At 41.2% G+C, this 24,090-nt stretch overlaps 1 protein-coding gene and 1 long non-coding RNA gene across 2 annotated transcripts; one reads left to right on the top strand and one right to left on the bottom strand.

Moving 5' to 3' along the window:
- The first annotated feature begins 7,763 nt into the window (after positions 1 to 7,763).
- Positions 7,764 to 13,152, top strand: LOC144049529 (uncharacterized). Its single transcript, XR_013293590.1, has 3 exons — positions 7,764 to 7,896; positions 12,486 to 12,595; positions 12,666 to 13,152. It is a non-coding gene; the product is annotated as an uncharacterized LOC144049529 (long non-coding RNA).
- On the bottom strand, positions 13,109 to 16,396 carry znf703 (zinc finger protein 703). Its single transcript, XM_077562529.1, has 2 exons — positions 15,770 to 16,396; positions 13,109 to 15,352 (listed from the first exon to the last, which is right to left on the bottom strand). The coding sequence occupies exons 1-2, from the start codon at positions 16,025 to 16,027 to the stop codon at positions 13,859 to 13,861; spliced, it is 1,752 nt and encodes a 583-aa protein (XP_077418655.1). The 5' UTR covers positions 16,028 to 16,396; the 3' UTR covers positions 13,109 to 13,858.
- Between the last annotated feature and the right edge of the window lie 7,694 nt (positions 16,397 to 24,090).

Consider the following 24,090-nt stretch of genomic DNA (forward strand, 5'->3'; position numbering starts at 1 on the left):
TAGCACAATAAAACAACGCAATTCTGCAATACAAAAATAATAGCAGGGCCCTTTCCATATTTTATTTTAGTAAACCTGAGGGGGAAAAATATATTTTTATCAATTTTTTTTGCCCTGAAATCAGGCGCCTCCTCCACTAGATGGTGTCCTAGGCGACCGCCTAGTTTGCCTATGCCCTGACCCTGCTCTGCTGCAATTACTTATGTTGTTGCAGAATTGCTCACTAACCTCTCAAGCCAGATTGATAATTGTTATTCACTCAAGGGAGTTCTTCACATTATCAATCTGGGACTTCAATTGGCAGATCTATTCAGGAAAGGAGGGACTTACTGTACAATACTTCGAGCTGATTGGATGATGCGGCATCTTGGCACGTTTGTTTCGACCAATCAAGGCACGGATGAAAATGTCGTCTTCTTTCTCGTCTTAGGGAGGAGGGGTGGGTATAGGGTGGGGCATCTTTACCAGATTAAAATGCACGAAGCAACTCTCACTGTTTAAATTCAACAAGGAAACGGTGAGTAATTCTGCGGGAACATAATTAATTGCAGCATCCATTTGTCTGTTAGGTTTTGTTTGTTTCCCCCCGCCATTGGCACTTATTGGTTTCATCCCTCCCTAAACAACACCTGATTGGTCCGACCTAAAAAAGGTCGGCTGCAAATGTATCAACGGGAGCGGTACAAGATGTATTCTCCGGAGTCTGTGAACTTACAAATATCGCAAGAATTCAGCTTTCTGGCAAGGTAATTACTGACCGTTTCCTTGTCGAATGTTGAAGTGCGAGAGGCGCTTTGTGCATTTTCATCTGTTAAAAATGTTTGTGCTTTTTTTTCCCCCCTAAGACGAGACCGAAGACGACATTATCATCGTGCACAAGATGCCACCTCGTCTAATCAGCTCGAAGTACAGAATGTCCCGACTTTTCCGAGCAAATCACCATGGAGCAGTCCCAGATTGATATTGTGAAGAACTCCCTTGAGCGAATCACAATTTTCAATCTGGCTATTGCCAGGTTAATTTAATTTTGACTTTTGGTCACCAAATTGCAAGATAACCTGTCATGTTAACTGCTACGCCCAGCGAGGCGTAGCATGTCTATCAAATTTACAAACATGCTAAACTACATTTGCCCTTCAACAAAAATTTAGATAAACCTGTTTTTTAAGGCCAGCGCAGTCTACTACATGCCAAATTATCGGTTGCACTGGAACGCACTTTTTATAACTATGTTATACAGGTATATGAAAAATAGAAGAGCGGACAATGGGTGCAACACGGCCCCAAACGTGGTAGACTAGACTTGCCCTGGCACCAAAATGAAGTTGCACCGGGCACCAGACAACCAAAAGAGGGTCCTGAATTTTCACTCGGGAGTTGCGAATGAAAGATTTTCGCGCTTTATGCCCCTTTCATCAAAAGGGGGTGCTCCTTCTTCAAGACTGAGCGCCGTTGTGGGCGGGAACATAAGCAACTAGCTTTGTGGCCAATTGTGGCGGAATAAGAAACTGACGTGATGGAGTCCATGTACTGTAAACCCAAACGTTCAAAATAATCAAATAGATTAGGTACAGAATACTCAAAGTTTTATGAAAACTACTACGAACTTAACTTTTTTAAGTTGGTGCAATTTTGTATGCTTTTATGAGTAATTTGTATTAAAAAAAATTGATTAAATTGAACTATACTAGTTTTTGGGTAACCAAATGGTTAACATGTCTGCATCCTAGTCCAGAGGTTGTGAGATCGAATTCGGCCCTCTGGCCTTCCTGGCTGAAGGTTGCATGTTCTCTACGTTTTCTCCGGGTACTCCTGGTTTCCTCCCACATTCCGAAAAATATGCATGGTATATCAATTGAACACTGAATTGTCCCTAGATTGTTTGTGTGTGCCCTGCGATTGGCTGGCAACCAGTTCAGGGTGTACCCCGCCTACTTCCCAAAGACAGCTGTGGTAGGCTCCAGCATTCCCGGGATTCTCGTGAGGACACACAGTGTACTTATGGTTTGGACTTCTCTTAACTTAATCCTGTTAAGTTAGTAACTGAGAATAATTGGGTTGCTGCAACAGAAAGCTTCTAAGTAACTATATATCAAAAAATTAATTTGGTGTAATCAAACCATTCAAGTTCTGCAAAACTTTAACTTTTGAGTTGATCAACCAATTACCTCACTTTTTTTTTTTAGTTCTGCTAACTTATTTGGGTTAATAGTGTGTGATCAAAGTGCACAAAGTACATTTATAAGGAACTCTTCACTTTTTTGCACATGGGAAAGATGGGTTAATGCCCACAGTGTTAAAGATTCAGGTTCCAGAGCAACCTTCTAAAACTGACCTCTCACTGCTGCAAAAAACAACCTTTAACATCTTCGTCATGTGTTTCTGCCTGGTTTTGATCCATGAAGAAATATTAGACGAGGTGTGTGTGTGTGTGCGTGTGCATAAGCGCATGCATGCATGTGTACGTACGTACGTATGTGTGTGTGTGAGATTATAAGCGCATGAGTGGGTGGACAGGGAAATTGTTCCCCTGAATGTGCTCTGGTCTTTTGAGGCTGAATCGAGCTGCAGTGTATTTACAGTACAGTGTTGTGCTGAGCTGTGGGGGTGTGGGAAAGCCATCAGAGTGGACTTCAGAGAGAACTGAGGAAGAATGAGGAAATTGCAGACAGATAGGCCTAATGGTGGTGCTGAGGGAGTAGACTTTGGGGCCAACAGCTGCTAGCCATCCATCTGAATGCAGCCAAGGAGAGCTTGACTAGTCCGGACCGTTCCGCCTTGAAATAATTCTAAATTACCTTCTTGGGATGAGAAACTTTCATCCTGAGAGGAGTGATAAATTTTATGATATATAATGCATGAATAAAGTTTGTTTTCAGTGTGAAGACAGAGGTGTGCACATTACATCTACAGCCAAATAGTCAAGTGGGCGAAGGAAGACACAAATGTAAAATTTCTTACATCATAAATGTCTACAGCAATTACTTGTTCTAATTTATGAATGCTTTGAACATCAAACCTACATTATTTTCACTTAAAGTCAGTTTTTGAGTATCAATTTGACATAATAATGTCTGTGTAAAGGGACTTGATGTTTTTCTTCTGTGAAATGTGAACATCCAAATTGAAATTCAACCTCTGCATGTATTTCATGTAAATTTGGAAAGACTAAAAAGAAATGGACGTTTCATACCATGACACCACCTTTTCCTGGATACATGTATGTGGTATGTAAACTGGATTTACCGATCAAGTAGGTGTTACATTTCCCAAATTAAAGAAAGAATGTACATTACACAAATACACACTAACAATTAGATATGACTGAGACACATTCCAGCAATACAGTTCTGCCACTTAAAATCAAATGTCACAGATTTTTATGGGCTTCATCATGTTGTATAGACATATCAAAACACAAGGAATCTTACATAGTTACAAATGGTATTGTCCTCTAGGAAATAAAGAGAAACTGTATTGTGCTATTTGATAATGAGGTCAGAGACTCAATCGTTATTAAGATGGTTATTATTTGGAATGGCATGGAATAATTATGACACGATCTGTTACGATCATATTTATGACAGAGATATTAGCAGGGGACTTTTGGGCTGTTTTGGGATTTCGCATTATCATTTGGGTCCAGAAAAGAAACCGATCCATGCATGTCCTATAGTGCTTGGTCTCTAAATAGTGTTGGCGATGAGTTGGAGCCCATATCAGCTGACTTTGGATGAGAGGCTGGATACATCCAAGAATGGTCGCCAGTCAATTCCAGAGCACATGTCGACAAAAACTATTCACACTCAAACTGGACGCATTAAAACTTCTACATAACATACATGTTTTTAGAATATGTGAGCAGTCTGTAGAGATAACATGAGTATTTCATATATGAAGCCACTGGAGCTGAGATTCAAACCCATAACTAGTGTTGTTCCGTTTTTTGGCCCTCGATACAGATTCCGATACCCAGTTTTGCAGAATTGGCTGATGCCGATACTGTACCGATACCTAGTTCCCGCCCCCCAACATGAAATAGCTGCTTTGCTATTGGTTCAGAGCATATCAGTGAATGTCATGCACAAGCAAGACACAAGATGCTGCATCCAAAGTCCTATATTAGCATCTGAAATAATGGTATCAGCATGTTATTTGTTAGTACTTGCCAATGCCAATACCACTGTTTTAATGCACTACTAATCGGGGCCTCTCTCGAGACTGGTATTGGAACAACACTACCCAGCACCCTCAGAACTGGGGGGCAAGTAATTTCCCTTGAGGGATTATAACCAGTGTAATAAATTGAATTAAATGAAAGAAAATTAAATCTTTGTTTTGCCAGGGCTGATCAGTGTATGATATAAAGGATTTTGCTCTAATCTTGGCCGAGATGTCACTGAAAATGAAAATTCCCAATGGTAGCACCAAGGCAAATGCACTACAAGATTGTGTTTTCACATTCTGTTTTGCCAATTTAATTTAAGGGCACTGTATATTTTAGAATACGACTCAAGTTGAGTAAAACCTACACAAGCATTAAGCTGTAACAGTATCTGTAGAACTATTTGGAGATCTAAAAAAAATAAGAAATAATGAGCCTAAATGTAAATAACAATGTCTGCTCATAAAAATAAATGATCAACATAAATCCTTTGGGATCATAGTACAGATATGTTCTCACACATTCAGTTAATCTTAAACAAAAGCAGAAAGTGTTAAAACAAATACTTTGTTAACTAAAATATATATTTACCGGTAACATTTATAAAAAATAAAAAAAAAGACTGAAAACATTATCAACTGTCAACTGTGAGTTTTAGTGAGACACTTGGGATCTTTATCATTTTTGTTGGCATGGTTGCATGGTTAGCAACTGTCTGTCTGATCAAGCTCATTTCTTGAATGGATGTCATTTTTTAAATAGATTTTAAAATCTCACATACCTCCATTTGAGAACCACTGTTTAGCACATAGTATTCAGTAATGTCAAGCCTTGTCAGAGTGTTTGTTACTTTGAATGTTTGTTAATTTATAGTATTTTTTATATATCCACACACATTGTTTGCCTTCTTTTGAAATTCAATTCCTTTTTTTGAGAGCACTTCTCCTTCCATGCATTTGGGTTTTAACCTTGAAAAACCCTTGACAGCAAGGCTCCTTAATTTGGTGAAATGCAGCCAAACGTCACTCATGTTGTATTTTTGAAACAGACTCGAGCGACAGTGCCGGAGCCAAAAGTCATAGTCGAGCCACAAGAAATAGACTGCACAAGCAGTGATATATAGATTAAAATACAAGTAGTGGATTGCAAAATGTAATGGAGTAAAAGTACTGTCTCTTAACCTAAATACTCGAGTAAAAGTAAAAAGTATGTTACAGGAAAACTACTCTGACAAATACAATGTATCTAAAAATCAAATGTCACCTCTGCATACAGTACTGTGCAAAAGGTTTGGGCCACCCTTCAAATTGTGTTTTTAACAACATGCTCATATAGAACTACAAGGCCAAAAAAGCACAGACATCCAGCAAGTTTAAACAATTGATAAAAGGGAAAACAATTTATAGAGTATTATGTTTGGGTTTATTTTTCCATATGTGTTAGCTAGCAGGCGACGTCCTGGTAAATGGAGGGTGCCAATATGATTACAGGTTTCGATAGTGCCAATAATGCCATATTAACTTTGCTTAAAAATATGCACCATCAACCAGATCGTCACCAAAGAGTATTAAAATATAAATGTATTAATATAAATGCAACTATTTTGAATTGCTATTCATAGTTTTGTGGACATTGGTTTTGTATTTATCTGTCAAAACCTGCTGTTTCCTGTTAATGTTTTACAAGTCATACTGACTGCTGTGAAAAAGGGGCCATTATAAAAGCAAAGCTAGTGGTGACCTAAGACTTTTGCACAGTACTGTATATGCTAACATATGCATGTGCACACAAACCCACAATTTACCTTCAGCACAGGCAGCCACACATATGCACACAATCAAGCGTGAATGCATGCACACTCAAAAGTGTGTGCGCACACACACCATTAGGTACACGCTCACAAACTCACACCCTCTAACCTCACTGTGGTCTCACACAGCAGGCCTGCCATAAATCAATGGGCAGGATCGTGTCTGCCAGTTAGACTAAACAAGAGCATTTGTGAGGATTTGCTCTCGGCCATTAATCATCTTGACAGCTTAAAAAACACATTTCCCCTTTAATGACTGTATTTGGATAATCAGCTCTCTTCCCTTCCCGCCCTCTCCTTGGCTTCCACTGCTATATGGGAAGAGGTTTCTTTTATTTTTTTCATACCATAAGCGCTATGATTACCTAGGGGGCTTGTGGGTAACATACAATGATGGAAGAAAAGATGAAGGTGGAGGCTGTAAAGGTGAAGAGAGGACTTGCTACATCTAAAAGGGTTCACGTAAAGAGTGAAAATAATCACGCTGCCTGTTGGAACTTATTCTCACTCTTATTCCAGAAACCACAAGGTCTCTGCTAATATAAACTTGAGTGTGAATGTGTGTATCAGTGAGTCACTCTTCAGCTAAATTAAACACAGACATTCGTTGGATGGCCCTGAATCACGAACAGCAAACACCAACATTTTAATGTGTAACAGTTGTTACAAACATAGAATTATGTGGAAAACGTCCCAGCAGACCTACGTTGAAAAGATGTTGAATCAACATTCCGCTGTCGACCATCTATCATCGTTGACACCCGACGTTGATTTATCATCACTCTTGCACCCTCAATTAATATTGTTTCAACATTGAAATCTTTACAAAATCAACACGTTATTTCGATTATTATTCATATCGGAACAACGTTGAATCAATGTTTCGTTTTCCTTTTCCTTTTCAACCGTGACGCTATTAATGCTTTAAATACACCTATATTTAAAGGACCTGCTTTATTTACAGGCAGGAGAAACAAGACAAATTAAAACTTGGCTAGATTTTAAATTATTTTTAAATGAATAAAGGCAACAGAAAATTTCAATCAAGTTCAGTAAATGTATTTAAAACTTAATTAGCCTCCCCCTCAGTCTGACGAACTTCTGTAGAGCAACGTCCCTTGCCACCAACGTGGTCTGGGGCATAACAGACCCTCCTTTGCACAAAAGCAGCAAACGTGTACTCCGACGCCTCCGTCCCTTTCTGCCTCTTCAGTGAATCTGAAGCATACAAACAAAACGGCATTCACAGTTAATTCACATCATGCAATCAAAACAATTATTTTTTTTTACCATAACCCCCGCTCACCCATAATTCGATGACTTCTCAATCATATTTCCCAGTCAATCAAGAATCAGCTATTTGTCAACATTAGTACATCAACTAGAAAACAATGTTAACCCAATCATCGCCTGACATACCGCAGAACAATTTTGTTTCAGGTGTCATCGGTATTTGCAACAGTGATTCAACGTTGTTTATTGTTGGACAATTCGCATTCCATTACACTTACAGGAAAAAAACATATAATCAGATTACAGGTACATTTATTAAAAATGGGGATTACTTTGAGGGATTACAATTCATACGATGAGAGAGTGCAAAAGAGGGCGAGAAAGCGAGAGAGAGAAACAGAGAAGGACAAAGCGAGAGAGAGAGAGAGAGAGAAGGACAGAGCAAGAGAGAGAGCGTGCATGCCCTGCGCGAGTGGGACCGTTGCTACATGTTGGGGAGGTGGGAACGAACAAACTGACTAGTCGTGTCCTCCACACGCGGGCAGTTTGAAAAAGCTTCACGGACGGGAGGAAATGGCGACCGGTATTCACTGGAATTTACTCGGAGCGAAAGTTTGAGCTGAGAGTCCAGCGGCATGCTACGCGCTGTAGCTTTTTGCTAGCTAGCCCACTAGCCTACAACCATAATGTGAGTTACACCTTCCAAACAAATCTTCCTCCCACCAATTCAAACATCATACACAGCATATACACGGCTAAACTTGTGACTGAGGTAAAAGTTTATTTTGCAGTTGATGTCACACATCGTCATCCTAATTGGATGACTATCTATCTATCTATCTATCTATCTATCTATCTATCTATCTATCTATCTATCTATCTATCTATCTATCTATCTATCTATCTATCTATCTATCTATCTATCTATCTATCTATCTATCTATCTATCTATCTATCTATCTATCTATCTATCAATAGCCTACATGCTTTTTAATTACACAAGGATTTTTTGCTATTTGTAGGCTGCCCGGGTCCCTATCACCCGCAAATAGCAGGGGCACATTGTATAGAATATATATTGTGGTGATATTTATTTGTATTTTGTCTTCATGATCTTAATATTGGAGTAATTCAAAAATAATCCAGTTACATTACTTTAATAGTATGGTACTTGGATTATGTTACTAACTACATTTTTTAGCAGGTAATTTGTAACTGTAATGGATTACATTTTAAAAGTAACCTTACACACCCTGCCGATGATTTGGATGGAAAATCAATCTTTATTCAATGACGTCTTGCTATGTGGGGTGTGATATGTGAGTGAGTGATCTGAGTAAACAGATTAAACTTGATCAAATAAAGGCAAAGGCCAATATTTCCTTTTTACTTCCAGCAGTCAGTTGCCTGTGTGTGACAGAGGAAAGCCACATGGTTTTAGTGATTAGATAACACTACATTACTACTAACAATCGATTTAACAGGACATGCTGAGAAGCCCGATTTTAGTACAAATCTAGGTGAATGGAACTAGCTCCCTAGCTATAAACCTCTTCTAATGCAATGCTAACATTGAATTATAAAGACCATCACCTGTGTAAAACCTATGACCTTTAATGAATAACGTGTCAGCATAACAAGTGCAGGCTGTCTGAAATTGGAAGTAAAACCCAAATTGTCAGTCAGAGCATGAATCAGAACGATCGGAACTTCCCCTCATTTCCTGCCAGGTCACGCTCATTTCCGAAGACTTGTGACATCTTTGCTCCGATCTCTTGACAAATGGAATCCAGATGGATACAGAGTGCCCTGCTACCAGTACAACTTACAGTAATTCATTGCACTCTTGGTGAGTTGGGCACGTACCGGTACAGTCTGTTAATATTGACAAACAGCAATGGATTCGACACAACCACAACAACCTAGTATTGAATGTTGAAGCAAAGTAAATTTGACATTATTGACACAAGTAGGTTAAATGCTTATTAAAAGATCTCAGAGAAGTAAATATAGAGTCGGCATGACAGTGGCAATAGAAACAGACATTATTGTTTTAGGTTCAAATTATTGCCATATTATAGCCTTTAGGCGTTTGAAGTGGTGGAAGGTGATGTCATGCTCGTGACTCATCCCCATGTACATTTTGTGTTACTGTATGACACAATTGGGATGGAAACTGAAAAAAACAACAAAATCAAACAAGAGGCCGGCTTCGAGCACAGCCCAAACTCCAGCTCATACTCCAAGAAAACTGAAAAAAACTTATTCGAGCGCACTAACTTGCACGCACACCATACATGAGCTTGACACAGAGGTTGCAGTTATGTTTTGAGCCAGAGGTGGCAGTCGCCAGTAAAAAAGTGACAAACTCCACAATGCACCTTTAAATAGGGTTATTATAGTTTTGGAATTTTCATTTTAGTTAGTTTTTATTAGTTGTCAGGGTGGTTCAGTTTTAGTTAGTTTCAGAATTTGTTTTTCTTTTTTTTTTAAACGTGTATTACAATACTTGTGTGCAATATTTAATAAACACCATGGTATAATGAAAAAAGTAACTAATATCTTACCTAGCGTTGCATTTCGCCTGAGCAGGCGAGCCATGCCATTGGAGCGCATGCAAAATTGACGCCTAGAAGCGATGTCATCTGAAGGTGCTTTTCTATTGGCTGTTGCTAGATGACGTCACTCCTGAGTGACACACTTTCAAACGTCCTTATTCTGGTTAAATAAATATACTTAAAATCACATTTAAAATAATCCCCAAAGGCTCATGCATTAAATTAATTACTAAAATGTCTAAAACAAAGGACATTGTCGTAATAATTATAGTTAGTTTTAGTTAGCTTTGTAAACATAAAATGTAGTTCCAGTTAGTTTTCATTTTTTAAAGAGCATTTTTTTCCAATTAACAAAATAATTTTATTTTAGTTCATTTCTCTTCGTTCTCTTTTTATCTTATTTAGTTTATTTATTTTTATACAGTACAGTGACATAAAAAAAAAAAGCTTGGTCAAAGAGTAAAATAAACTCGCAAGGCAAGGTACCATTACATACTGTACCATTTCCAACTTAGTACAGTAGCAAAAGACAGCAGCACAAGAGACTGTTGGGACTGTAAGAGGGCATTTGGAAGAGTCGGTCTCAGAGTTATGCGGAGACAGAACAGACTTTGTGTGACAGAGCCTGACGAGGGATGTGTTCATGCCATCTGGCCCGCTTTAACACTGTGGTCACTGTCTGATGCCAAAAGCTCTGTACTGGGTCCTGATGTTAAACACAGAGGTGGTAGTCATGGAGTCGAGGTTAATGTTTTGTTTCAGAGACACGGATAGTGAGACATAGAAAAAAATGCAGCCCCCTCGTCTGTGTGTGTCTCTTTTTGGCTCTGTCCTGGCTGTCAGCAGCATTGGTGAGTTGAGTAAGAGCTGGCTCTAATTGAAGAGCAGCTCCACACCCTGTCGTCATTAATCACCAGCGCTGTCAACTGGCTGCTCAGGACCTCACAGTGGCACTCTGCAGTGTCTCGGCATCTCACAGGGGGGAAAATATTAGTCCTCTCCATCACCATCTGTCACAGTTACTTCTTTGATTTCCACTATCAATCTTTCCCTGGTACCACAGCGATACCATTCACTCTTCATAACAGGTAGAGGTTATTGAAAAATATATGTATGACCTCTACCAAGTGTGAAAGGTGAGTTGTTGTTGTTTTTTTGTTTTTTTTTGTTGCTAGGCATTTTACAGGAAGATTTTCTATTCAGGGTGGGGCACAATTAAATTTGGTGCAAATCTGGATACAAATGTGGATAGAATTTAGAAAATTAATCAAATTTCTATTTGGAACTAACACAAATATGGCACTGCACACTAGTAATTTAATTTTTTCATGACTATCAAATAAAAAATGGTCTACTGTGGTCCCTTTTTCTTTGGTCATCATCCTTATTAAACCAGTATTAAACAAGTGATCTGTTAAAATACTTTGAGGTATTATGCACCCATTGATGTTTTATACTGCTTGTCCATATTAGGATTACGAGGGAGCAGAGGCCTATTGCAGCTGACATTGGGGCGGGATACACCCTGGACTGGTTTGCAACTCTCAGTAATAATATTTTTTGTATGAATAAGAATTAGGCTGTGATTTTCTAAAAGTTCTTTTTTTATTGTGAGTTTTTTTCATTTTTTATTGTGTTTACATACTTTAACTGGGACTTATTTGTGATAAATACATTTTAGATCTGACATGGAACAAGAACTTGATACTACACTGACACTGTCAAAAAATATTTTTTGTAAATGGGGGTGGTGTTTCATGGTATTAAATACAACAGAAATGCTGAGTCCTGCCTCATATGTCAACTACTGTGGACAAAGGATGGAGGCTGAGTACACATACTTCCACAAGCGCACAAGCCCCACACAGGCAACATAAATGGAGTGTGTGGGTGTTGACTCAGCTGCAAGAGAGTGTGTGGGGGGAGATAGATGGCGGAGACTGATGAGCAAGGGAATAGGGAGAATAGTGAAGCATTTGATGAACGAGTCCAAACTGGCAACAGTGAAATTAATTCCACCTCCAGACATGATTGAAAGTTTTCCCCTCTGTGTGACCTCTGCTGTAAACCATCTCAGCTTTACCTGTAATTTGTGGCGTTCCTTTTTAAAATCTGGATAACAATGTACAGTGCTTTATTTGAACCACATTTCCCAACTGTGCTGAGTGTATTTGTAATTCTGCAACACAACTACAGGGGGCAACACAATCCACTGTATCACGATAAGGCCTTGGAAAAAGCAATAAGCACTAAATGTAATATTTTTGGACTAGCTTGCCTTCAATCATCCTTCATTCCGGCAAAACAGAGCCAGTAGCTGGAGGAGAGTGCAGATGGACTCTTCTTTTCAAGTGGAGTGAGTCACTCCACTTTCTAAATGAGAAAAATAAGTGTAGTGTCCCAAAGAGCCGCCCAGACTGGTGATCAGGGCGCTGTGACCTTGCTGGTAAGGCAGGGGCTGGATGTGGTTTGGGAGGGTCATCCATTTTGTTAATGGTCCTGTCAAGTGACACCTGTGCTTGCCTTTCCCTGTCTGGAGTGCTAATGAAGCGCGAGAGTGGAGGAGTCTGTGAGTCGGGGTCAATAGCCACCTCGGAGACTCTTTGCTCTGTGCCACCGACAGCATGTCAGCCGAATACAGTGGAGCGGAGACAAAGGTACATTATCAGCACCCAAATACTCTAATATAAGATAGACTGGCGCTTTCTTGTTGAATTAGTGTCTCCACAAAGAAGAGAGTCAGTTGTGCTGACGTGCAGAAAAACAACAAGAAAACGGTTCCTTACTTCAGGATGGAAGACTCCACGAGTCCAATTTCCCCAGAGGGAGGTATTAAGACTTTGATGAATATTTCTCTAATAACTACAACCCTTTGTCAGCTATGGCCTTTGTGTTTCAGGTCTATCCATCAGAGTATGAGGTGATCGTGGGTCGGCACCTCCCTCAAGTCATTATTGAAGTCCCAGTGACCCAGTGGCCACCCCGCCCCACCATCCCTTCTGCTGAGAAGGCTGTTTTGGGGCCTCACAAACAAGAATCAGCAATTAAAAGCTGCACTCATGTCAACAAAAGCAATGTTGGTGATGGAAGGAGGATGAGGAGGGGGGATGGAAGCCCTCAGTGACTAGGTAACAGGGCTAATGTGACCCAGGATGCCCTCTCTGGAACAGCCCTGTCAACCTGATATGAGCCATGAAATATTACACACAGCCCCACATACAACAGCTGGAATTATGGATAGACCTAGTTAAGTGCAATGAAGAGAGATTGAGTGCTCAACAGCTGCTCAATTGCATTATATAGTCTATAAATATACGTAAGAACGAGTGGAAACAAGTCAAATGCAATCAAGTATCATTTATTTAATAAAATAAGACTTTCCCAAGTTGCTTGAATATTACAGTCATTATTAACACATTTGACGTCACTCACCTATATTTGTACCATTTGTGACCCCAAATCAAAGCCCCCCACAGGCTTGAAAAAATATTACCTCTTTGCATATTTACAAATAAAAATAGTTGTCACTGACATGCACGACTCCAGTCTCAATAAGCCTTCAGAGATGAATAAAGAAAAACTTAGAAGAGTTAAACACATAATCCAGAATAAAGCATCATAGTCCATCTTTATCATGGTGCAAGTTTTTTTTATTTTTAGAGCGTGTAATAGTCATTACGGTAATATACTTAAATCATTCTTGATTTTCAATTAACAGTTTGTATTAGGAAAAAAAAATCCCCCAGAGTTGAAGCAAGCGCTTGTGTGAAAAATAAATACAGAATTTAAGTTTTGGGTGACACATTATAAAAAAAGATACAAATAACAAAATCAAGACGGATGAAAAACATAATTTCATCATTTTTAAGCTTTGCTTATTGGTGTCATTAATAGCCTTAAATCTATTCAATCTGGGTGTCTTACAAATTCCACCAGTCGCAGTTGCCAGGCTAACAGATGGTATTCCTGGCAGGCGGACCATCAAGAATGATGCCCTGACTGCTGAAGATTGCTCTCCGAGAAGTCTATCTTCGGGATCGCTCCGGAGAGTTTAAGCTGGTTCCCGCAGTCCGTGAATGTCAAAGTGTGATATCACGGGTATCCGAGGGCTGAGGCTGAGCCCAGTCTCTGACTGTAGAGAGCATAAGGGGAGTAGTAAGCTGAAGATGAGGGGATGGATGGCATGGGAAGGCCAGGTGCTCCAGGCAGGTGGGATTTGCTATAGGGGTGGTAGCGGGCCAGGCCCAAGCCAGGGGACCCTCGAAAAGAGAAGGTGCCTGGCATGGAGCCTGGGCTGCTGTGCGGTGGGAGATGAAGATGGCAAGAGGCTGTTGATGAAATTGATGAAGGATACGCCGACAAGAGTTTACTCTCCACCATCCCAGGCAAAGCCGTGTGGGTACGCAAGTGGGCTAGGAGCTCCTCGGAAGTGGCAAATCTCTTGTCACAGGGGCCCCCAACAGACACCCAGTTACAGGCATGGGGTAATGGTTCATTGGGGAGCATGAAACCATAAGTGTAGAGCGGGTGCGAGAGGGAGGGAGAGGTGCTGGAAGATAAGGCGCTAGAGTGCAAGGAGTGCAGGTGGTGCGAAGGGTAGACCAGGGGGAAACCGGACTTGAGACTTGAGTGGTCGTGGACACAGGTGGAACAGTTACTTCCCCCCAAATGGGGTGCATTGGGGTAAGTCAAACAGTAAGGGTCCCGACATAAGCCCTGCATCAATGACGGAGGAGAGGCTCCGGTGAGTGGACTGGAACTAGGGTGTTTACTCGGAAGTCCTAACCCCAGACTAGACTTGGTAGGGTCCAAACCAGGAACAAACTGTGAGGGGTAACCCGCATAGGCTCCCACAATAGAGCCATGGTAACCCATTGAAGCAGGAGGCAAAGGAAAAACAGAATGTCCTGGTTTAAAAGGGGAGACGGGTGCGATGTGCCCAGAGACCAAGTTACCCTGACAGGCCTGTGTGTCGGCCTTGCTCTCAGGCCGTGGACTACTGGCAGAGCTAGCGTTACTGGAGTTGGCGCTGGCCCGTATCTGGCTGGAATTGGCCAACTGAGCCCCGTCCATTACTGACTTAGCTGTATCGGACTCTTTTTTGTCTCCACTGTTATTAATGTCCGAGCTGGGTTGCTCCAAACTGGCAGGTTTGTTGTCCATGTGAGAGGCCTGTGAGTGTGGCAGCGGTTGCGTGGATGGGGAGTGGCTTTGTACATGAGGCTGGCTCTGAGTGTGGCGCTGAGGAGAGCTTGGTGATTTGGAATGGGGTGGAAAAGATGGACAAGAAACACTGCCACCGCTTGAGCTTCCATTGGCCACCCTGAAAGATTTATCTGAAGACCCCTTGGACACTTGACCTTCTTTACGACAGTCGCCCGATGACTTGGAGTACGGTTTGAAGCTGGACTTGTCCTCCAAAGACTGGTGCTGGTCTCCAGGCTTGGATGATCGGCTTGTGGACTCTTTGTCTCCCAAACTGCCCGAGGAGAGGGAGGCCAGCTTGGAAGAGGAGGGAGGGTCCGGTTTGCCAATTTGAGAACAGGTCTGAGCCAACAAAGCTAATGGACTCTTTTTGGCATCCAGCTAAGAAAAGAAAAGAAACAATGTTTTATGATATTCAAACTTTCACAAGCCATTATTAAACTGCAGTACACAGTTAAAATGTATTGAAGCTGTACAACAAAAATAAATAAATGAAAGAAATGCACAACCGAACAATTATGAACAACAAGAACAACAATTTCAGAACACATACATGAGGAAATTAAGGAAAGTAAATGAAGCAATGAAGCAATGGAAAAAAGGGAAAAAATCATGAATTAATTTGACCGCAAATACATGTTGATTTGTTTAAATCTATGTATTAATTAATTCGATCAGTTACGTGACCACCTTAATTAGAATTTTTTCGTTTTTATTATATAATTGTTTTGTATTTGGATAAATTATGTAATAATACGATTATGGAATAGTTGTGTCTTTTTTGTATTTGTCTCTCACCTCGATGCTGACTGGTGCGGACTGAAGGGGTTGAAGGTACTCCGGGTGGAGCAAGTGGCCGCTGTGCGCCGTCAACATCTTTACAATCCTGATGGGGAGCCTTTTGGCCTGACGTGACGGGTCTAACGGAGAGTTGGCACTGAACACGCACACGGACGGCTTCTCCACTCCTGTTCGGCGAGGACCACCACTGGCGACGTTACGATCCCTGGACTGGCTGCGTAAAAACGATCCGGAGCCACTGGTCGGATCTCTCATCGGGGTCCAGACGCGTAAAGGAACGCGGATAATAATTTGTGGACACCGAACTCAAATTCATTTACCAGATCCGTTCATGATGATCAAATTCATCCGAAGAGAATTCGATAATCCAAATAAGGCTTGTGCGCAGTGCGGAACCACGCAATGTCTAAAGATAAATAATAGACATCCTTTTAACAGGTTCTTCACTGTCTCAAGTTAGTTGATTACTCCTCAATCCAGTTCTCAAAATGTAAAACCACCATGAAGAGACACTTGTGTCAGGAATATTCCCGAGGAGGAAGAAAGCAGGCGAAGGTGCTACGATGTGCGCGTCTCCGTCTGACTGCTGTAGCTCGTCCCTTTCCGACTTCCTGCACAGCTCCAAGGGGAGGGGTGCTATTTCTAAGCAGCCAGCCGCTGCCCAATCAGAGAGCTTCGTTGCTCTATAGAGGCGTGGTTTGACTCATGGCCTCACCTTCATGCAAAATGTGTGACCTCAACATACCACATTCATAATTTACACACACTACCTAAGAAATGAGCTCATAAAAGTACGAATGAAGGTTGTTCTAAAAGTAATTTTACATTTAAAAATGACAAGAAAATATCCGCTGATAGTTCAGGAATGTGTAAGAAATAAACCCCCGTGTTGAAATGAGGACTCTGAGCATCTTTAAAAAATAAATAAATAAAAAGCCAGTGTAAGCAGTTAAATGTGACATGTGAATGTGATATCATGACTTTAATGATACTACTTAATCAGATTTGCAGGCTCTAAATAGAGAATATACCGTAAAGCTGAAAGTTTGACATCCAATCGTTAACTATTCTCATAAAATTATGACTAGAAAAAAAAGTCAGACATTCAACATTTCTTCTTTCAACATTACAACTATACTCATAAGTTTGTTAAATTTTGCACGTAATTTTTGCATACACAGCTGTGGAAAATTTTAAGAGACCACCACCCTTGTTTCTTCAGTTTCCTGTTAATTTTAAATACCTAGTACAATTGAAGATACATTTGCTTGAACCAATATATCAGGGGTGGCCAAGTTCGGTCCTCGAGAGCCACTATCCAGCCTGTTTTCCATGTTTCTCTCCACTAACACACCTGATTCATGATCAGGATCGTTGTCAGGCTTCTGCAAAGCTTGCTGATGAGCTGATCATTAGAATCAGCTGCGCTGAAGGAGGAAGACATGGAAAACAGGCTGGATAGTGGCTCTCGAGGACCGAACTTGGCCACCCCTGCAATATATCAATGACAAAAAAATCAGCTCATAAAAGTTTAATATTAAGCGCTGATTGAGACAGTTTCCAAAGATTTTCTTGATAATCATCAAAATCACTTCACAAGTTCTTACTGTAATGTAATGTACTGCATTGTACTGCCCAAAACATTGCTTTTAGGCATTCCTTGTTTTGTTTGGTGTCAGTTCACCTGATACACTTTTAACTCTTTTACTGCCCAAAACGTTAAATGACGTTTAGTAAAAACCTACGGAGGGCCGCCAAAGACGTTAAAAGACGTTCTCCAATTTTTTTTTATTATTTTTTGGGAAACGGGTGGAGGAAAGCCTTGGCCAGCTGTGGTGAAAGTTTCAAGCAGATCTAGTTAGCCTAATGACTATTTTTGGCCCCTAGATGGCAGCAATGACTCTCTTTTGACAAGATTGGGTAGGCGTCAGTAGAAGACGTGAGGCGCAGCTAGAGGGGACAATGGCTGGGGAAGGGAAGAGAACATGGCGACCGGTTGCAAGCAGCTCACGCTCGAGCAGTTTTTTCAAAGACGAAAAGCATCGACCAACGCTAAAGAGCACATTGATGACGAAGCATTGACACGGCAGCAGAAGACGTGAGGCGGAGCTAGATGGCTGAAGAAGCGAACAATGGCGACCGGTTGCAAGCAGCTCACACTTGGGAATTTTTTTGAAAGACGAAAGGCATCTACCAACGCTAAAGAGCACATTGATGATGACGATGATCATCATCGATGATGATGATGGTGACTCCGAGGTTGACGCCGAAGTTGGAAGCGCTGACGCGGCGGCTATGACGACGTCATAAAGGTTCACGGGCTAGCGATGCTAACACCGGAAAACGCGGAGCACAACTGAGCACGCTCAGGCGGACGTTCAATCGGACGACGAAGAGTACCCCGAGTCCAATGCATATTCATCGGAGTAGTGGGTACAGTCTGCTACTTGCTATTCCCCGGAAAAAAAGGCCGTCAAGAAAGTGGAACGTCTGCACACGAAACGGACAATCGAAGTGAAACGTATCTGTTGTGCAAATCCTGCTCCGTCTCCTTGCACGCAGGGCAGTGTTACAAAAAGAAAAACTGTATTTGAAACATCCACATAATTGTAAAAAGTACCACAGTTGCACACATTTGTAAATAGTTTGCGAAATTGTTTTGTCAAATTGTTACACTGTTGAATGGAAATAAACGTATTTTGCAATCTAAAAACACTTTTTCATTGTTGGTGGTGGTGTATTACAGAAGTAAAGCACTATTAGGTGTTTGTGGCATCATTCATGGTCAAAAAGAAGTATAGAATTCACTAGAGTGCATGAAATAACATCGTTTCACAAAAAGCTCTTTTTCTCCACTTTTTGTTTCAAAACAGAACATTTCGGTGAAACTAACCATTTTCTATTGTTGATTACTGAAGAACGGAATAAGGTAGAAACAAACTTTTTTTTTCTGATGAAAGATGAGAGTTCAATCTTTCATTTGGTAGTGTGTGTGTTTCCATAGTCTAAACACAACATTTTCTGTGGCCATTGAAAGATCAGTCAAAATGCTTAAATCGGCTGGCACTGGCGACATCCCGTTTCTGAAAACGTCTGGCAGTCAAAGAGTTAAAAAGGAAGTCAAGCTAAAAATGTTCTTTACAATAATATGTTCTATGTGCCGACACGGCATTCTGATTGCATGTTTGGAACATGAACTAAGTTGCAAAAAATGACCTGTTTTTCCCATCTTAGGGGTCGGCCATTTTGCCACTTCCTGTTTATTGAAAATGACACAGTGAAAACAGTTGCCCAGGGCCCAGGTAACAACCAATCATGCTCACCTGTTTTCTGAATTTGGTCATGTGACGCTCACAAGCTGAGCCGTGATTGGTCGTTTCCTGAGCCCTCTGGTACTTTGATATAATTTTCAGCCGACAATGGCCGCCCCGTGAAATAGGGTGGATTTTGCTTTTTAATTTATATTACATAAACACGATACTAATAAGAATACCGTGCTTACATCAGTCGGGGCGCATAGAACATTGTAAAGAAAATGTATGGGTTGACTTCTTCTTAATTTTTTCCTTGGCTGTATTTGTCTTTTAATGTGCCCTTAGGCTGCTTTTCACTACAGTACATGTTCTGTTCTGTATCTCATCAAGCCTTGTATTTGATTAATTCTGACGTATCTGGGATATTAATTTAACAAGATGCCTTCGAGCCTTTAATTCATCAAACGGGATACATTCCAGCAAAGCCTCATGATCCAACTTTCTTTTCTTGTTGTGATAGTGAATCCTTGCATGCTCCCAAATCTCCCTTTTAGTGGTGGTTTATGGCTCAATCTGCCTTTTTCAGTTTTCATCAGATAGACATAAAGAATAGGCCCAATTAATTTTCCTCAAAGCACATCTTTTAATGGAGTTCTATTCTTGTTACAACATCTACTTCACCCGCAGATCCAGATTTAGTTTCTAAATAGCGTTATGAATGATCACCTTTCCTTGGAGTTCTTACAGGTAAACATGTTTGACATTTCACATACAGAATCCTTGTGTATGAGACACCCCTTTATTATAAAAGCCGCGACTGTTTATCGGCAGCTGAGAGGCAAGGCAGCGTCACTTGGTTGTCACTCAACAGCGTCACTGTTCGACTTGTCATCATTGGGCTTAGCGTTCATTCATCGCCCACACGTCGACACTCACGCCTCAGCGGCCTGCAGAGATCCAAGAAACTGTGAGTGCAGAACACGCATGCCAGATTTAGTGTGCGCATTGTCTGTCGCTCCCTTGTTTAGACAAGTAAACAGGTGACCGTCAAAGTGCGATATACTCTTCTTTGAGCTTATTGTGAATTATAAGTAAGTTTTTCACAACATAAGACTGACAGTTAATGTGTGAGTTTTCCGACTCATGTAGTCCCCCCCTTGTTAAAAGGGTGAGTGGCTGCATTGTGGGTGGGGTTGCACGTGTAAGAGAAGTGGGTGAGGTGGGTGTTTAAAAGTAGACCAAAGAAGTGGGGATTGGGAAAAGCCAGACAAAGGCAGTGAGAGAATGAAACAAGGGGAGGGCTCAAACAACAGGGAAGAACTCCTTTCATGTGGCCCTTCATGCAGGCTGGTAACAGCTGTTTTGGCGTGTTGATGACGGATGGCTGTTTCCTGTTGTGGATATTTTAAAGGGGACAAGCTTTCGGTTAAAGAGGATTCTCAGCATGTTTTGGTCCTTGCCGGCCCTCAGGCCATTTCCATGCTTTTCTAGGGCCGTATCAAAGCAAAGTGTTTGGCCAGGACGGAGACCAAACAAAACCCCCAGGATGAAGCTGATTGAGGCTCACGAGGAGCGAGGAGGGCCGAACCCTCCGTGTCCCTGTGATCCTAAGATTTATAGAGCAGCTGAGGCTTGTAATGGACGCCATAGCTCTGTGGTGGGCCCTAATTCATCCTGGTGTTGAAAGGCTGCTGTTTGCCTGACTCCACAGTATATATCTGTAACACTGACATTAGGCAGCTGAATCCTTCAAGCCTGTCTCATGAAAATCTGCTTGTCTTTGCATCGTGTTTGGTCAAGCCAAGACACTCTGTGCCACACTTTAGGATTAGCATAGATCCATGAGATTGTTCAATGACACAAGCTCATAATAGTCCCCCCGCAAGCTATTATACTTCTTGAGGCATTCACTGATGTCAGCCAGACACTGTCAGATGTGTCTGGATGTAGTACTGTACAAAGAGAAAGAGCGAGAAATGATAAAATCGCCAGGGAGGCAGAGAAGGGAAAACGAGTGTAAATAACTCCTATTTAATTATCTGTGACTGACTTATGGGGTGTGTGGAATGGGGATAGAGCCCTGAGGCTGGGCCCTCGCTATAGCCCTCATGTTTTCTCCAGCAGCAATAAAACCGAGGGGAAAAAGTGGATTAAGACAGTTTCATGGGGTGTAGCAGACATGGCATTTAGACCCAAACACTTAAAAGGAGCCTTGCAGGCAACATTCCAGCCGAGACAGTTGAAACAAGGATTTCCCTGAGCTAAAAGGTCCACAAACAATATCTACACAGTGTACTTAATGCATGTACTCGCCATCATTTATGTTTGGGTGCTTGCCTGTGTGACCTGCACACTAATCCTTGAATTGTGCATCACACGTGAAAACATCCCTTACCATAAAGAAGTATATTTAAGTATGTTTGAAGTATACTCAAAATTAGGAGAGTATACTTCCAGTTTACTTTTCTTGTACTTATTGGATGTATACTCCACCAAGTAAATGTTAAATACTTGTAAGTATACTGAAACATAATAATAATAATGCATCAGATATATATAGCGCTTTAATAGACACTCAAAGATGCTTTACAATGGAATGGATACATTATTCATGCACTCACACATTCATACTGTGGTGGCAGTAAGCTACTTGAGTAGCCACAGCTGCCCTGGGGCAGACTGACGGAAGTGTGGCTGCCAGTATGAGCCTACGGTCCCTCCGACCACCACCAAACATTTGCACCTTTCATACAAACAGTGTGAGTAGCACTAGGCGGCAATGTGTGTGAAGTGCCTTGCCCAAGGACTCAACAACACATGAACTTTTGTAACTTATTAATATTACATCCTAATAGTGTAGTTGAATATACTATGAAGTATACTTGAAAGCATGCATAAGTATACTTCATAATATATTTAAGTATACTTTAAGTGTACTAAAAAGGGCCAATTTAGTCCCAAGGAGTTTATTTAAATGTAACTTTTAGTACAAGAATAAGTACACTTGAAAAATAAACTTAGGTATACTCAAAGGTATTACATCACAGTATTTTGAGCACTTCCATAGTTAACTATAGGCAAATAATGATTAAATCTTACCTTTAACACTATGGCGATGTAATTTTTTACGAAATATCAAGTGTTTTGCTGGTTATTTTCCTAACGCGGAAGTAAAACGCCCGGTTCAGTAAAACCCCAACTCTCCCCATGTGGTTGCCGCGCACCCTGCAAGAGGCTGCTGGATCTCTGTGTTTGGCCACGCAAGCCATGAATTCTTCAATAAACATTGGAAACAAAAAGGCTCCTTGCCGCAAGAAATAATGGAGGAGGAGGGAAGGAGAGGGAAGAAGAAGGAGGGAAAAAAAAGAAGCAAACCTGAGCAGGACGCAAACCAGGTAGCCGCTGCTCACAGGGCAATCACACTAACCACTACACTATTCTTTCAGTTAGGTACAACAGTGCAAAGATTTTACTTGTAGTTTATACAAGTGTCAGCCAGAACTTTTTGGTATTTTAAGATGGCAAATTGTCATTGCACTTTGGCATTGCAAATGTGAAGGATAGCCTAATTGATTAATTCAGACAAAATTTTTACTGATAAAGGCTTTTTGAAGAAGAAAGTGGGCGTGCGTTTAGCTCGCAGAGGCGGTACGGGGGTGGATCCGCTCCTAATGACGTCAAACAGTGATAGCAGCTAGTTTTCTCAGGTTGGGAGGGGCCGGTGCTTGGAGAGCAGAGTGATTTAGAATTTCTCACAGAGGGGCGAATGGAGGAAAACACCACTTTGGTGACGAATTAGCATTTTAACATGTCTAAAAGCTCACGTTGCTGTCCCTTTAAGTATACTCTATATTATGTACTTAAAGTATACTACTTTTTGGTAAGGGATAGCCTGTGCAGACAAACAAAAATAACGGGTCACATATTATCAGAACTTACAAGTGTGTGCTTTGGTGTGTGTGTGCTTTGGTCATATGCGGTGTCTGTGTATATCTGTGCGTGCGTGTGTCAGAATTGCACCTGACAACCTTATCTCTTCAGTTTAGTAAGGAGATTGTCTTTCTTGTCAGCTTGTCACGTCTCACAAGCTAACTCTCTTATCCACCCTGCCTCCCTGTCGTCTATCTGTCTGCAATATAATCACACTGGGATAATAGCTTCCCCTCAATGTTCACAGAATGGAACTTTTATTTCCCTGTCCCACAAAGTTCCGCCTGTGTGCACTTGCTGCACCTCAAACACATTCGCAGATGCGCATAGGCTGCACATTGCCCACATTATGCGCAACTCCAGTTCTCTCTGTACCGTCTTGAACAAAAGCTGCCATTGTCCTCGACATGGAGAAGTTATCTAGAGCACAGAGAGAGGAGGAGGAGGAGTTGGGTGGAGGCTTGGCTTGTTCTGCCAGACAGTGTCTGTCTCAAGTCAGATTGGCCTATGTTGTTGTTGTTGTGTGAAAAAGTCAATGTGTTTTTTTCCCATGCCTGACGGCAGAGAGGTCATTTTGTCAGCAGCACGATTTAAACATTTACAAAGTAGAGCAGTGACAGGTGTGCTTGAGGAAATGTCATAAGCTTCTCAGCACATTAGGTCATGCTTGTTACAGTCGATGTGGCTTCCCGCTATGATGGCTGAACCGCTTTGTCGGGAATGTGAATGACAGTCATTTGTAGTCAAAAAAAAAACACAAAAGGCAATGGAGGTGGTAGAATCTACAGAGTTCCTGCCAAACATGATCTGAGATGATGATGAGGAGCGGGAGCTTAGCAACAACTGTCAATCGTCAACAAGCAGAAGTGAGACTGGGCCACGTGAGCTGCCAAGTCATTAAAAAGACGAACTTCACTCAGTTCAAATCAAATCAATGCAAGTCAATCTTTCAAGCTTGACACATCAAACAAACATTTATCGAAGCTCTCCACCTTTGCCGTTAATCTCTCTGTGGGAGTAGGAAAGTTTACAAAACGGTAAAAGAGCGGATACTGTGAACCTGACAAAGGCAATACATAAAACTGTCTTGCAGGCTGAATGAAAAACAACACATTAAGTGGATTTTTAAAACCT

This window comes from Vanacampus margaritifer, chromosome 3 (genome assembly GCF_051991255.1).
Source record: "Vanacampus margaritifer isolate UIUO_Vmar chromosome 3, RoL_Vmar_1.0, whole genome shotgun sequence".
NCBI lineage: Eukaryota > Metazoa > Chordata > Actinopteri > Syngnathiformes > Syngnathidae > Vanacampus > Vanacampus margaritifer.

Excerpts from the sequence above, each read along its gene's own strand:
- znf703 (XM_077562529.1), bottom strand. The coding sequence starts at position 16,027 with ATGAGAGATCCGACCAGTGGCTCCGGATCGTTTTTACGCAGCCAGTCC. Across the intron at positions 15,353-15,769 it reads CCGCACCAGTCAGCATCGAG|CTGGATGCCAAAAAGAGTCC; the intron begins GTGAGAGACAAA and ends TTCTTTTCTTAG.